The 15,600-nt window shown below is 34.7% G+C and overlaps 1 protein-coding gene across 19 annotated transcripts in view; it reads left to right on the forward strand.

Moving 5' to 3' along the window:
* PPFIA2 (PTPRF interacting protein alpha 2) overlaps positions 1-15,600 on the forward strand; it is a 461,362-nt gene that overhangs the window by 425,146 nt on the left and 20,616 nt on the right. For 12 of the 19 annotated variants that reach the window (XM_028532610.2, XM_036018625.1, XM_036018632.1 and 9 more), the window contains 4 exons: positions 691-891; positions 9,995-10,057; positions 11,543-11,572; positions 13,290-13,483. In XM_028532610.2, the coding sequence (XP_028388411.1) occupies positions 691-891; positions 9,995-10,057; positions 11,543-11,572; positions 13,290-13,483 (488 nt within the window). The remainder of the gene's footprint in view (positions 1-690; positions 892-9,994; positions 10,058-11,542; positions 11,573-13,289; positions 13,484-15,600) is intronic. The other 7 variants (XM_036018631.1, XM_036018621.1, XM_036018622.1 and 4 more) reach the window with 2 other exon arrangements.

Here is a 15,600-nt window from a genome sequence, read left to right on the forward strand (position 1 = left end):
AGTTTTTAATAGTTGTTTTTTTCTTTTTTTATTTTAATTGTTGTTCAAGTACAGTTTTCTGCCTTTTACTCCCATCCCATGTAAGCATCTTTCATTAGTACATTTCATTCTCCAAAGATGTGTTCATAGAGATCACCTAATTAAGTTTACATAACTGTCATATGGTGAAAGTTGTCGCATGATGAATGTGGCTTAGCTACCTTGTGGGCATAAACTGAAATTGTGTGGCTGGAGGTGGTAGAACTGACTCTTTCTGTGACAGAATTTCTCTGCATTCAGAATTCCAAAGGAGAACTATAAATTGAAGTCACTCATTAAACAAATATTGACTGAGCCTTTATCAAATACAGCTTGTAGCTTTCTTGTCCTAACTCCAAGGGGAAACTTGGTGTTGAACAACTATTATTTTTATCCCCAATAATAAAAATTAGTTGTTAAATTGTAGACCCTGGAAATGGAATGTCAAATCTTTATTTTCCTCATTGCTTACCTGGTATTTTTAAATAAATTATTTAACGTCTTTGTGCATCTGTCTCCTTTGGGGAAAATAATAATAGCATCTATCACATAGGATGGTGGCAGTAAAAGAGTTCATACGTGCTAGGTACTTAGAATAATGTCTGGCATGTAAGAGAAACTAAAATGTCAGTTATGGTCGTAATCTGTGTGTATGTGTTTTCTATCCAACAGCTCTGGCTGGGAATGCCTGCCTGGTATGTGGCAGCCTGCCGAGCCAACGTGAAGAGTGGGGCCATCATGTCTGCGCTGTCAGACACGGAGATCCAGAGAGAAATTGGAATCAGCAATCCTCTGCATCGCTTAAAGCTCCGATTAGCAATCCAGGAGATGGTTTCCCTAACAAGTCCTTCAGCTCCTCCAACATCCCGAACTGTGAGTCAGTTTGTGCTCCTACCCTCTCGCGGGGCTGGGCAAATAAGGGCATCTCTGAGTCCACAGAGTGAAATGGTGGCAGTGCGCATTTCCATGTCAGTGTGAATTATTCTGAAGAGATTTAGCTTGCTCTTCATTAACCTTGCTGCTACTTTCAATAGGTTTTCAACTGAGGAGCTGTGGTTTTTATCAGATTTAAAGGCTTTGCAACCAAGATAGATTTTTGAAGTAGTCTCTAGACTGAAGTTTAATTTTTTCTCCCAAGCAACAAGATGCCAAGATTACTCTTTTCCAGGATGTCCCTTTTCCTTAATGTAATTCAACATTTCAAGTGATTAGCTGTTGACATTAGTGCTTCCTGAAAATTCAATGTTTAACTCACTACTTCTGAAGCATCTTTCATACTGATGAAAGTACAAAGATATTTGACATCTCATAAATGCCACGTGAAATGCCTTAAAAAATCTGCTTTCTTCTCATTTATAAACCCCTATTCTTTTCATAATTTTACCATATCCTTATATTAGAAAGGAACAAAATGTCTAAAAAAGGCATACCAGATAACAAATCTAAATATTAAGAAAAACTCCCAGATGATATTTATTTTTTTCTTTGTTCTTTTCTGAACTATATATTTACTGATAAAGGATATAATTTCTGATGTTAACTGGACTTCTCTGGCCCCATGTGTTACTCAGAATAGTAATATATTGAAGAAGGAGGCACATTTGAGTAGTGAATAAAAGACAGAAAGGTGATATTATGTTACTGCAGTTTTTATTGTGGTCTTAAACAGTTTTAGAGAATTTGCTCCATTTTTACTCTATCTACCCTTATATCCTTTCCCAGTATACTGGATTCTAATGCCAAAAATACAATGTCAAATTTAAAAACCTTTTACCTTTCTCTCATAGTTCCATTTTAACTTTGTTCTAAATAACAGAAAGAAAAATACATAATTTAACAAACTCATGTCTAACATTTTCATCTATATATAAATGCTGTACACTAATGCTGAAGTACTACTCAAATTAGAAAACAATCCAAAACAAAAACTGAGCAGGGCACTTAAATAGTTATTATAAACTGAATTGAAATCTGATAGTTTCCTGAGTAATTTCTAACTGAGAGAGAAGCATCACAACTGATTTACATCAGATTCTCCTGTCAGGGGCATATCCATGCAAAATTATTAAACATTTCTAGCCTTGCAAAATTAAAAGCATTTAAATTCCAACTTCAAGATGGAAAATAGAATATACTTTATCATATCTATTTAGCATACTAATTAATTTCTTAATGAAAAATAGAGTAATTAAGCACTATTTCTCTAAAAAGCTCTAAGCAAACTAAAGGAATTTTAAAAACTATTAAAGGTGAAGGAATTAGCCAAAGAACACACACGCAGGACCCAGGGACATGGACAATGGTGTGGTGATTGCCTGAGGGAGTGGGGTGGGGGGTCTAGGTGAAGTGGAAAAATGGGGAAAAACTGGGGGCAACTGTGATAACAGAAACAAGAAAATATAATTAAAAATTTATTAATGGTAAGTAATACTCAACTGTTTAAAGAACAGTCAAATGTGGAAAGAGCTTATGAGATACTTCACTCAGTTCATCTCCAAGGGTCTATTACCTCAAGCCAGGATCCCCACAACACAGACTACTTTCAGTTTCCTAAACTTTATGTTCCTTGTTGATTATCAGCTTTTCTTCTTTAAAGATTTTATTTATTTATTGTAGACAGAAAGGAAGAGAAAGAGAAAGAGGGGGAGAGAAACATCAATGTGTGCTGGCCTCTCATGCACCCCCTACTGGGGACCTGGCCCACAACCCAGGCATGTGCCCTGACTGGGAATTCAGCCAGCAACCCTTTGATTTGCAAGCCAGCACTCAACCACTGGGCCACACCAGGCAGGGCAAATCATTGGCCTTTCTAATTGATCTTTCTTCTACCTGGAATATTCTTCCCATTCCAGGATTACCATCCTTCTCCAGCTCCTCCTGGAGCCAATGATTCCTGACTGTCCTTTTTCTACAAAGTCTTCACTAAGTTTTCAAGTCTGGGTCTTCCTGCATTACCACTCTGGATACTTATAAAAATAATTTTATAATTTTCTCTCCTTGATTTAACCTACACTAGGCCAAGTAAGAATATCATCAGTTTATCTCTAGTCCCCAAGCCTTAATTCAGTGCCTGGCAAATTGTGGATAATCAGTAGTTATTCAACCTACAAATAATGATTGTACAAGTCACCCTACCCACCATTACAAAGGGTCTGATATATACATGGCCCTGATTCAGAGAGGGCAGCTATCGTGAGAAAAGTAAGATGTTCTTACCAGTAGGTTTAGTAGGAAATGATATATTTTAATACATAAATGTGAGATAGAAGCAAAATGCTGTGGAATTCCATGAAAGGGGAAATCACTTCTGACTGAATAGGCTTCAAAGAGGAATCAATATTTGAAAGACTGGTTGTGTGTTATTAATTATTACTTTTTTTCACTGTTTATTTTCTGATGGAGACCTTGCCAGTCTATTTTCTTTATGTTTTTATAAAGATGAATTATTTTGTACTTTTAAAATGTAGTAATAGAGCATAAATATTTTCTTCAATTTAATAAATACAAAATTCTAGTATCATTTTTAATTGCTACATACCTCCTTCATGGAAATACTGTAATTTATTTAACTAAATCCCTAATAGTGGACATCTTGCTTATTTAACAATTTTTATTGTATTTATAATACCATAGTGGATGTGTACATAGTTATGTTGTTGCTTAAACTGTAGTTATTGCCAAAGCAATATTTGAGCTTTGGGCATTTATTCTCGTTACTTTTAGTAAAAGGTGAAAGAATTATGCAATCTGAAGAAAAAATAGTATATATTCTTATTACTTTTAAACCTTGATTGCCAAATTGTATTGTGTATCATTTCCCTCCCTTTGTTAACATTGATTATCACGTTGCTGAAATTTAAGCTTTTAAAATAACTGGTGAAGTTAAAATTTTTCATATGTGTATTAGTATTTAAGTGAATTACTTATTTACTCATCTCTAGGATATTTCAAATGTGATTTGCTTTGCAAAAAGAAATAACAATGAATCCACTGCATTAAGAAAACATACAAAAGTGTTATTTTTTAAGAAATGTTATCATGTCTTCCAGAAAACTGTAATTACTTCAGATGATACAAGTTTGTTGTAAGTTAGGGTTGGGTTTGGGTTTGGGCTCCTCAGCACCAAACTTGAGTGCATCTTGTATGCTCACTCAAGCTCTCAAGTGGAAAAGACAAGGTACTTAGGCTTTTTTGTTTAACTAAACAGAATGTTGGCTTGTTCTGCCTCCTTTTTTGTCTAGATAAAAATGGACTAAATCATCAAAAGGAAAATCTGAAGTTTATACTCATTATTTCTTTGGTCTACTCCTAATTCTCCAGCTTTCTTTCTTCTTCCTAGCTGGTGTTACTGTAGAAGGCCTTGGACCCAGTAGAATAGGGATGGAGATAGTAGTTAATGGAAATATTTGGTTGAAAAGGATGTCTTAGAAAATAAATTATATTTCTTTAAATCATCACCCAAATATATGTTCACTGAATTTAGAGAGAGAGGAAAAGAGAGAGAGTGACCAATGTGAGTGAGAAACATTGATTGGTTGCCTCCCAAATGTGCCCTGACCAGGAATCAAACCCACAACATTTTGGTGCATGGACGATGCTCCAACCAGTGGAGCTATCCAGCCAGGACACATTTTTTAAATATTTTATTTTAAGTAAAATATATAAATGTTCAGAAACTTGCAAATTTAGATGAAACACCTAAGAATTTTTTTCAATATGATTCCACTGCCTGGAGTCCCACATTGTCATTCTTTGATAACCTCATCCATAAAACATATTCAATTTCACAAGTTTAAATTTCTTTTTAAAGTAATAACTTCATGACATTTGAAGCTTATTTGAGTACAAACTCCTCCTGGACATTTACCGTTTCTTCCCAGACTCTCACGGAGCTGTATCTCATTAATAGTGTGCTTTAAGACTTGCCTATGCCTAGCCTTTCCAAATAATTCAAACCAGTGTTTATACATGAGCCAAATTTCTCCTGTGCTTTTTTCATGTAATATTTAAATTATCTAATTTTTAGAAGTGCAATGGGAATAAACAGGATGAGTAACAAATACAAATCATTTTTGGTAAAAACAAAATTCAGCAAATTTGAGCAGGTATATAAGGCATGAGATGGAGATGAGTCTATCTTACGGGGAATAAAGATCCTTTGTTACCCTCAAGGTCTGCTTGGGTAGAGACTGCTTAACAAAATTTCTAACCACGTTGTGGTAATAGCCAACATTAGTGGAGTACTTATTGTCAGTCCCTATTCTAAGTGCTTTACATGTAATATCACCTCACAGTAACACCATGAGGTAGGTAATTTTATTATATCTGTTTTGCAAATGGAAAAACTAATGTACAGACAGGTTGAGTGACTTGTCCAAGGTCACACTCCTGAGTGGTTTTGTCTCAGAGTTTGTGATCCTAACAAGTACATCTCCTGCTTCCTATATTCTTACCTGTTTTCCATCTCTTTTAGTGAGACACATAGATTCATAAAAGGGAAAATGTAAACCTAGGCCATAGATTCACATTGAATGTGAAAAGTAAATTTCAAGTCAATGTACTTTGTAATTCAATCATAAAGTAAAAAAATTTAAAAAAGCACATCCAAAAAACATAGGTGGTAACAGAATTTACTTCCTACTAGGTAAGTTTTAGGATTATTCTGAGGCCTGGCTGCTTTACTTATTTTATTTTTCTGACAGCAAGAGAATGAATTATTTTCCCCTAATTATATTTGTTAAGCTCATTTTAAAATTTATTTTTATGTCATAACTTTCTTCTGAATGATTTAATTAGGAGAGTACTTTAATACTTCACATCCTTTAGGGACTTTTCTCCCAGTTCCCATTTGACAATACTATTTAAATAGTCTACTCCGTCTGGACTAAGGTGAGGCAAGAGGATACCTCAGACACAAAATTTAAGAAAATAGTCAGTGTCAGGTGCCAACCCTGTACTTGGAAAAGCCTGAAAGTGGGGCTTCCTTAACTTTAGTCCAGTTGGCACCTCACCTGTCTCATCCAAGTCCCAGCATGTAACAGAATATAGGATATCATAATGTAAACTTTTCCGTGTTTTTCTAGTATGAAATATGTAGTTTTAGCCCACTTCACATAAATGCAATCTAAAATTGAGAAGTTTAGGAAATGTCCTAGGGTAGTTACTGAGAAGTGGAAATGGTAGAACTCAAGCTCCCTGATTATAATTTGTTAAATTACCAGATCATTAAAATTTTATAAATCACCTGTTAGACACAGGTATTACTAGCTGCAAAAAAAGTGGCTAATGGTTTGCATTCTCCAGCTCAGATATTGGGGGTTGCAGCATGGACAGCTAAGGGCAGGGAGAAGATGATTTTCAGTGGCTCTGAGAGACCCCCAACCAAGTTATATGATGCTTATACTTTATGTTTTCCAACCTATTTTTTGCACTTTCTTTATCCTCAAACCAACACACCAGTGTCCTCATCTGCTTTGGTTGCTCAAAGCCACCCCCACTATAGCTATTCATTCTCTAAGACAGGCTCTTTGCTGAAACTCCAGTGCTCTAAATCACCCCTCTGTGAATCACCTAGACAAAAATTCCATCCCTTAAATTGGTGATGAGAAGGAAGAAATAGGAATAACTTCCTATATGTGGACTTGCTTATAAAACAAACTTGTTAACACCTTGACTAATGGCTAATTAATTGAGCTGTGTTGAAGCTATGTTATGAGTAACTGTACAAGATTCTAGATGGGCAGTAACCCTTTACAAGTAAAATTACAGATTAAGGAAGAACAGCTAACATATAATTTCAGCAAGTTTGCCAACTATACTTTAGAAAATTGCCCTGGATATATACTCATTTGGCATATAGAGATACAAATTCAAACCATAGCTTCCAGCACCTTGCCCATCCCAGAATATGGTAACAGACTGGCAAATACAGACTTTCAGGAAAACTGTGAGAGGGGTTACACATGTATGATGTAGAGAATAAGATAATACAGGCCAACTTTCTTTTTTAAAAACATTTTTTATTGTTGTTCAACACAGTTTTCTGCCTTTTCTCCCTACCCTACTACACAACACAGAAGAAAGAAATTGAGGAAGATACAAACAAATGGAAACACATACTGTGTTCATGGATTGGAAGAATTAACATCATCAAAATGTCCATACTACCCAAAGCAATTTCTAGATTCAGTGCAATCCCTATTAAAGTGCCAATGGCATATTTCACAGATATAGAACAAACACTTTAAAAATTTATATGGAGCCATAAACAACCCTGAATAGCTGCAGAAATTTTGAGAAAGAAGAGCAAAGCAGGTCAACTTTCTTAAAGGAGGAGGGAAAGCTTCATTATTTGAAGCCACAATCAAGTTAGAAGCTACAGGAATCATTGTAAATCCGACTCACTTAAATAAATTTCCTATCAGGTAATCATTGCTGAAGCTCACTTTGAAGACAGAGCAAGCACTAAGCAAAGCTCTGTGATCACTGAGTGTGAAGGAAATGTGACAGATGAGTGTAAAGTTTTTTTTAGCATAGTACTCCTCATGAAGTCAATTAAAGCAATTTCTCCCAAATGATTTAATGATTCATATATTAATGTGAATTTCCTATTTATAATAAAGATCACTCCTAGAAACTGGGGAGGGATGATACCTTCCTGGTTTAGGGGAAGGGCTTCTAATGTTATGGATAGCTCTTGTATTCTAAGTATATTTTACAGGTGTGTGCAGTTTTGTCCTGTAGAAGAAAATCAGACATACTCTAATTTCCAAATGGTAGGAGAATAAGAATTCTATTCATGTATATTATGGCTATTTGGGGATTTTTATGCCATATGATTTACCTGTAATTATGAATTCTATTCAACTCCCTTATATTATTCAATTGCATGTATGAGTAATTCTCTTATATATGAAATTTATTTTTATCAAATTATATTTATTATATCAGGTTATATCACTTTATATTTAGTTATTTTTAAAATTATGTTAAATTGCATTATTTATAATAGAAGGAAATTCAAACATGGCACTTGTGTGAATGGTAGCAAAGGCTACAGAGAATTATGTTGGTGACTTATGTTAGGGAATCAGTTTTGCTACTTCCAATTCTTTAAAACTAGACATGCCCCAGAGCAAGTGACAAGCAACAGGTAGAATGTAAGTTCCATTGGAACTATAGGAGTGCTGTACTTGGACAGCTTTGGAGCGCTCGTGCAGACTTCCCCGTGATATGGTACAGTTTGAAGAGAAGTGGTTCCCAATGGCCATTATCATCAAAGATGTGCCAGATCCTTCGTGTTACTAAGTGGGCTTAGGCTTAGAGATGGTACATTATTCAGTGTATAGGACAAATATCATGGGTCATTTGATTTAGAAAGTAAATGATACATCATAATAGAATATATACACTGGGGGGAAATTTTTCTTTTACATCATGTTCTCCTCTATAATGATGTAGGAGACTGCTGAAAAATTAGGAAATGGGTTTTATAAATTCAGATGGTATTTAGTGAGACTGAAAAGTACCTCTCATTAAATCAAAAATAGGATTTCACTTTCTTTTCTTCTCTGGGAATACAGGAAAACAACATATTTACTGAAATGTGAAGGGAAAGACACCCATGGGAAAAGCTGGCCTTGCTTCCCAGGCAGGCTATAATTGTGCTTTCAGCTTTGTGTTAACAACCAGTTTTCTCTTTCCAAGGGCACTGAAGAATCAAAACTCTGTGAACACAGTATTAGTAATAACACAACCAAACACACATACTTTTGTTTTCTGAAGAAAAAACTAAAAAATACACTCTTCTACAATTCAAATTTAATCCATCCTCCATGGATCCAACAGCCACATACCTTTCAAATGGAAATTTTAATTAAACCTATTTTCTAATTTGAGATGGATACTGGTCCAGCGGTATCCATCGCTGCGGATGCTCTTCAAAACACGAGAAAAACATACACAGGGACAACCGAGTCCTGTGGGGAAATAGGGACAAAACGGCCACCCTCTCTAGTGGAGAGCGACTCGAGCCCCCGCCCAAGCAGGCTTTTATTAAACATACTGATACAGTTTGTCAATTACAGTCTGATAGGGAAGATAAAACAAGTAGTTAACTTTGAAAGGGAGTGGCAGATCTCCTGCTGGGATTCTGAGATTCTGGGGTTTTATCATTTAAAAAGACTACAGGACCTAAAAGCTTAGTTTCATTTCCTGCCTGTGCCTTCATATTCTAATTAAAGAGCATCCTCCAGCAAGCAGATCTCACAGGTTCTTTCATATTCTATGTCTCAGGTCTGATTACCCCGGGGGTCCTCCGACTCTGGTCTGGACTGCACCACCCCTGTTATTTCCACAGGCCTGAGTTGGGCAGAGGAGACAAAGGCAACTGGGAGACTTGGATTTCTCAAGGACTCAGGCTTTGGCAAAGCCGAGGGGGCAGGGGTCGATGTCGATCACCCTTCATTTCCACAGCCTCCCAAGTCCTTCCCTGAGGCCTCCACATGATCATGCCTGTCTTAGGCGATCCCTGCGTGGGAAATCTTACCTGCCATTGGCTAATTGATAAAGCATTGGAAGCCAGGCACAGAACAGGCAGCGTTCATGTCAGGGAAATAAGTTTTGTCTCCTTAGTGTCTCCTGGTTCGGAGGCCTCTTCCTCAGCCTTAGTCACAGGCGGTTACAGTTTTCCTGAGACCAGGCAGGGTGGACCTTAACACTAATTCATAAACACAGAAGTATCATTTTAAATCTATCTTGCATTAACTTCACAGAACGCTTCTTTCTATTTAATCTTTTTTAAGTAGAAGAAAAGGGGTCCCTGAGCCAGCCAGCAATGCTGTCTCTCGTGCATGCTGTAGAGGCAGGAGCTCTGTGCTGTTGCCGTGGTGCTGTTAACTTACCCTGGTGCTGCCTTTCTCCTTTACCACTGCTGCCCTCCCTGGACCGCGCCGCTTCCCTCGGGGCCTCCTCACAGCCTTCAGGCAACGTCTGGGTGACCCACGAAGAAATGGAAAATCTTGCAGCTCCAGCAAAAACGGTTAGTCTTTATGGCTCTGTTAAGCATGAAGTTATTTTGTTGTTATTTGGATGATAAAACTATTTTGTTTACAATAGTTTGAAGTAATGAGGTATGTTTGCATAGTGTTTTGCAGTAATAACTAATATTTTTTGTTATAGTTGTAGTGTACTGCACTTAGACATTTTTAAATGAAGCAGTGTGCTAACAATAATAACATATATATATTTTACAACTTTAGTAATAAATATTACTTAATATTGGGCATGTACACAGGTAATACATATTACCAAACCAATTACACTTGTAATAGAAAAGTTCAGATTGAATACTCATTCTTAATAAAATACTTTCAGTTCTTATACTTTACCATTTCAGATACAACATTTGACCTTCCATTCCCCCCACCCCCTTAAAAATATTCTGTTCACTTGGCATTCAAAGAACAGGTTTACAAAAATTCTTGGTGACTCTGATTATAATTGTCCACTTTTAAAAATGCAGTATTACATATAGTAATTTCTTTATTTAAAGATGCAAACTTGAGCACTGCATGCATTTTATTCTTAGCAATTTTTTCAAATTTAATGTTCACTCAGTTTTATCACTATTTGAAAATATGAATACCTAGTTTATGATGCATAGAAATGCCAATGTCCTGTACTAATTACATTTCTGGTTTAGCTTATCCTATAGGTTTTTGTCTTTTTTTTTTGTTTTACTTGTTTTGGGCTGTTGTTGAAATCTACCTGATTACCACAAAACTGTCTTAGATGGATGCAGTTACTTTCCCACATTATTAATTTACTTTGTATAAGATTTTTCCATCATACATATTATGTGTGTGTGTGTAGCAAAGAACTGCAAATACGACATGGAATACTATATAGCCTAGGGGTATAGTAGGTATTATACGAATATATATATATTTATAATATATATGTGTACAAATACACACTTGTGTATTATGTGCTTTTATGTATATGGTCAGAAATCTTTACTATAATTCATTACATTTGGAAAATTACACACTTTTAAGAATTAATGAAGGTTTAGAATTACCAAATCAAATGTGTCATGAAAATCCCATGTTAATATGTGTATTTAATTACAATTAATTAGGAACTACCTGTATTTTGCCATGTATAGCATGCTTCTGTGTACACCATGCACTCACTTTTTTGTACACATTATACATGAGATTATTATACCCATGATTTTACATGTGGTATGTAACCATTATACCTATGTATGATGTACATCCTTATTTTTTCCTCAAAAATTTGGGCAAAAAGTATGCATTATACACGGCAAAATACAGTATGTAGTTGCCTTTGAACTGCTAAATTGGTTACTGTGGATCAGAGTAAGAATCTGTTTAGTTTTCTATGTCATACTTAACACTTTCAATAACAATTTTGCTTCTGCTAAAAAAATTTCACTATATTCATTTAAAATTAATTTATACTTATCTGCTTTATTAATCACTCCCTGCTGCTAACACAGAAAGAATCTGAGGAAGGAAGCTGGGCCCAGGTAGGAAATTCAAATCCTTTAAAACAATATCCTTAGTACGCTGTCAGGATATAAAGTAAGAAACTGTTGCATGTCACAATATTATAAACCTTCCCTTAGCTTAGGGTTAAGACTAAAATGTATATTTAATTTTATTTTATATATATATATGTTTTGAATCACCACATTTTGCAAAGAAAGTGATTACTATTTCATACCTGGCCTCTTTTAAAAAGGAATCTCCTTTCCTCTTCAGAAGAATCAACTGTAACTTAAATTTCTCTGAAATCAGCTCAACATATTTAATCAAGACTCATTCAAGTTGGATATAAGGAAGGGGGAGAATTAAAAATGTATTTTGTATCACAATTGCTTTAAAGTATATTGGAAAGGGTGTGAGGATTGGGGTTGGAGGGATGTTGTAAGCATTGGGATGGCAAGTCAAAACTTATTCCCATTAATTGAGATGACAATATAAGACAAACATATGTACTTTGAGCAAATCTATGTTTGCAAGGAAGTTGCACCTTTCTTGAATTTCCACATGTTATATAACTGAAAGAATTACAGTCATGCACCGCATAATGATGTTTCAGTCAATGACGTACCACTTACATGACATGGCCTAGGTGTCTAATGGGCTATACACTAGGTTTGTGCAAGTACACACTGCGATGTTTGCACAATGATGAAATCACCTAAGGACACATTTCTTAGAACGTCTCCATTGTTAAGGAGCACATGACTGTAACGTGTGTTATAGTTAATGTGATTCAAACTGACTATATGGAAAATTTCAGTAGTTAATACTAAGAACTATATTTAAACATTCAGTAAATTAGCATTGCTTTTAAGTTTTGATTTGGTAAGAATTTCATCATTTTAAAAAACACACAAAAAGGAACTTATCTAGATTTTTATTAGAATTATATGTTATAATCACACTTACCATTCGATAAGGACAAACACTATGTGATTAATAGAGAGTAATAATCCTTTTAAAAATTGGCTTAGAGGTGATAGTTGATGCCACTTTTTATTTGGGCTGTCATAAACAGCATTTGATAAGATCAGTTCATACTGTTATACTGAAAAATTAGATTATCATTCTGAGTTTTTGATCATGTCCTGCTTCTTTGAGAATATATTGATTTCTAAAAAAAGACTCTTTGCAATAATCTTTATGAAATATGGCTGCATGCTTCACTAGGTAAATTGTCCACATAAAATTCAGCATTCTGTCTCTAGCCTTGTTGTTCCTTTCTTTATTCATTTACTGGGATTTCTACTTTCACATCAAGTGTTGCCCCTATACCATTGCAATATCATACCATTGAAGAGAAGGAGGTGGTGGGGTATCCGCTAACAAATAAAAATAAAATAAAATAAAATAAAATAAAATAAAATAAACAAACCTACGTACGTAAAGAATCTTTGAGCTTAGCATTTGTATTATACCATTATTTCTAATTTTTATTAAAATGCCTATTTGTATAAAATGTAATTTTTTGAGAATACAAAATGAACACCATCATTTCCTGTAGACAAATACTTTAATGCATGCACACAGAGTTCCAGATTGTACCAAAGTAAATCAAATCTTAGAGGCTAAATATGATTTCTGCTTTGTTTCCATATGTCATAGTAACTAAATATCAGTTATAGCAATAGGCAGTGCCCCCCATTTACCATCTCATTTTATTGGCTAAGAAACTTGACTGCTATAAAACAATTCTAGTGTCCGGTTTTTCTGCAGACCCTGGCATATGGAGATATGAACCATGAATGGATTGGAAATGAATGGCTTCCCAGCCTGGGGTTACCACAATACAGAAGCTATTTTATGGAATGTTTGGTAGATGCAAGAATGTTAGATCACCTAACAAAAAAGGATCTCCGTGTCCATTTAAAAATGGTGGATAGTTTCCATCGGTAGGTTTCTTCCAGAGAATCATTAAAGTAAACAATAAATAATGTACGTATAACTAAATCAAAAAGAAATATTTAGAAAATAAAGAATATGTGCTATTTGAAATACCTGTAAACATCTACTGGGCAAAATATTTTCATGCAGAATATTACAGGGCCTATGTAATATAGAGCTGTGTTTATATTATATGTCCAAAGCTTATAAAATTATACATTCATAAATTTGCATACAATATAAATATTTTTTTACTGTAACTTTAGGAAATCCCATTTTGTGATTTGTACCTGTGTATGTTTTTATATTAGAAAATTACTTATTAAAAATAAAATTAAGCCAGTTTCAACTATAAATATATGTGGTTATAAATTATGTAACTTAGGAAAAAACTAGAAAAAGATTTAAGAAGGAATTCTGCTTTGAAGAACACTTTGTGTTTTTGTTTCTGTATAAATCTTTTAGTGATTTTGCTTATTTGTATATTCATTTTCAGGAAAAAAAACAAATGGGTTGTGAGTCAGCTATAAGCACACAGATGAATAAAATGCAACTTTTTTTCAAGTTGTTAACCATCCAGATGATGAAAAATGCTTGTTATAAGACCATGTCATATATGAAAAATTGTCAGTTAGATTGTGATTATTTTATATATAGTTGATTATGAGTATAAATTAATGCACATAAATCTAGATGATTTTGGCCTGGGAAACTATATTTGGTCACATCCTGTCCAACACTAAATTAGGGGCTGAAATAAAAATGGTATTAAAATCAGATATAATGATGACAAAGTGTTAGGATAAAACAATAATATTGAGGCTCTTTAATCAAGCTTATAAAGAGATATTTTGAATCCTAATACAGTATTTTTAACACTGTTGGGTTAAGTTTAGTATATAAAAATATAGCATAGTTTTTAAAAACCATTGAAATGCTGGATGGGCAATCCATGACTTAAAAACAGTTCAAATGAAAAAGATAATGTGACTTACAATTGACACAAGTATCTCAGTTTGGGTTAATGACTTGCCAGGGCATGTATAGATTGTGTTTACTGGCAGGCATAATAGTAGTTCCACCATGTGGTAAGGGGAGAATAATAAATTATATTAATTTGTACACTTTAAATTGTTATTGATAAAGTGATAAAAGTCTGGTGGAAAGGTTGGTGAAGTTAAAGGCATTTAGCTTGGATATGAGAAGACTTCAGATAAGTTTCCTTATGTCCAGTATAATTATGTGATGGGGGAATAATATTTGCTCTGTTGGGCATGTAATGAACACTTTTCTAGTTCTGATAGGTGTAGATACTAAGGTGAGTGATTTTTGTTCAGTAGAACTTTGTATCAATTGCTGTATAGCATACACATTGCAAAGTAATGAGTTCCCTGTCACTGAACGTTTAGGCCCTCAAATTTTGAGTGGTTTCACTAGACTTTTGAATACTAGAATTTTATATAACACACTCATGTTCTCACCATCCTTCACTAGATCTACTTTTAATCACTCGATTATTATGGTAGAAATGATTATTATAAATAATCAAGTTTTCTTTAAAAAATAAAAATTAATCTAATGGCAGGGTTCTTGTTTGTTCTGGAAAATACACAAGCTTCATCCTTAAGCTGTGCTCAGCTCTGGCTCAAAGCAGGTAGCACCTGACTGCCTACTGCATCTCATTGTCTTTACAGCCCATGAATGGAAATCGGGCAGACATTGTTGTAATAATATAAAAACTTAGCAGAAATTTACCAAGAGCCATTGATTTAACCTCAAGCTGCCCAATGTCTATAATGCTTATTACATCAACATTATCTGGTATCCCACGGAATTAGTCTGCTGGGTTGCCATAACAAAATACCACAGACTGGTGGCTTACACAACAGATATTTATTGCTCATGGTTCAGGAGTGATAAAATCCAAGATCAAGGTGGATCAAGCCAGCGGGATTGGCTTCTTCTTGCTTTGCAGATGACTACCTTCTCACTGAGTCCTTGTGTTGTCTTTCCTCTGTGTGTCCAAATTTTCAATTCCTGTAAGGACACCAGCCAGACTGCATTAAGGTTTACTCCAAAGGCCCTATTTTAATATAAATACCTCTTTTATGAACCTATCTCCAAA

This window comes from Phyllostomus discolor, chromosome 2 (assembly GCF_004126475.2).
Source record: "Phyllostomus discolor isolate MPI-MPIP mPhyDis1 chromosome 2, mPhyDis1.pri.v3, whole genome shotgun sequence".
NCBI classification, from domain to species: Eukaryota; Metazoa; Chordata; class Mammalia; order Chiroptera; family Phyllostomidae; genus Phyllostomus; species Phyllostomus discolor.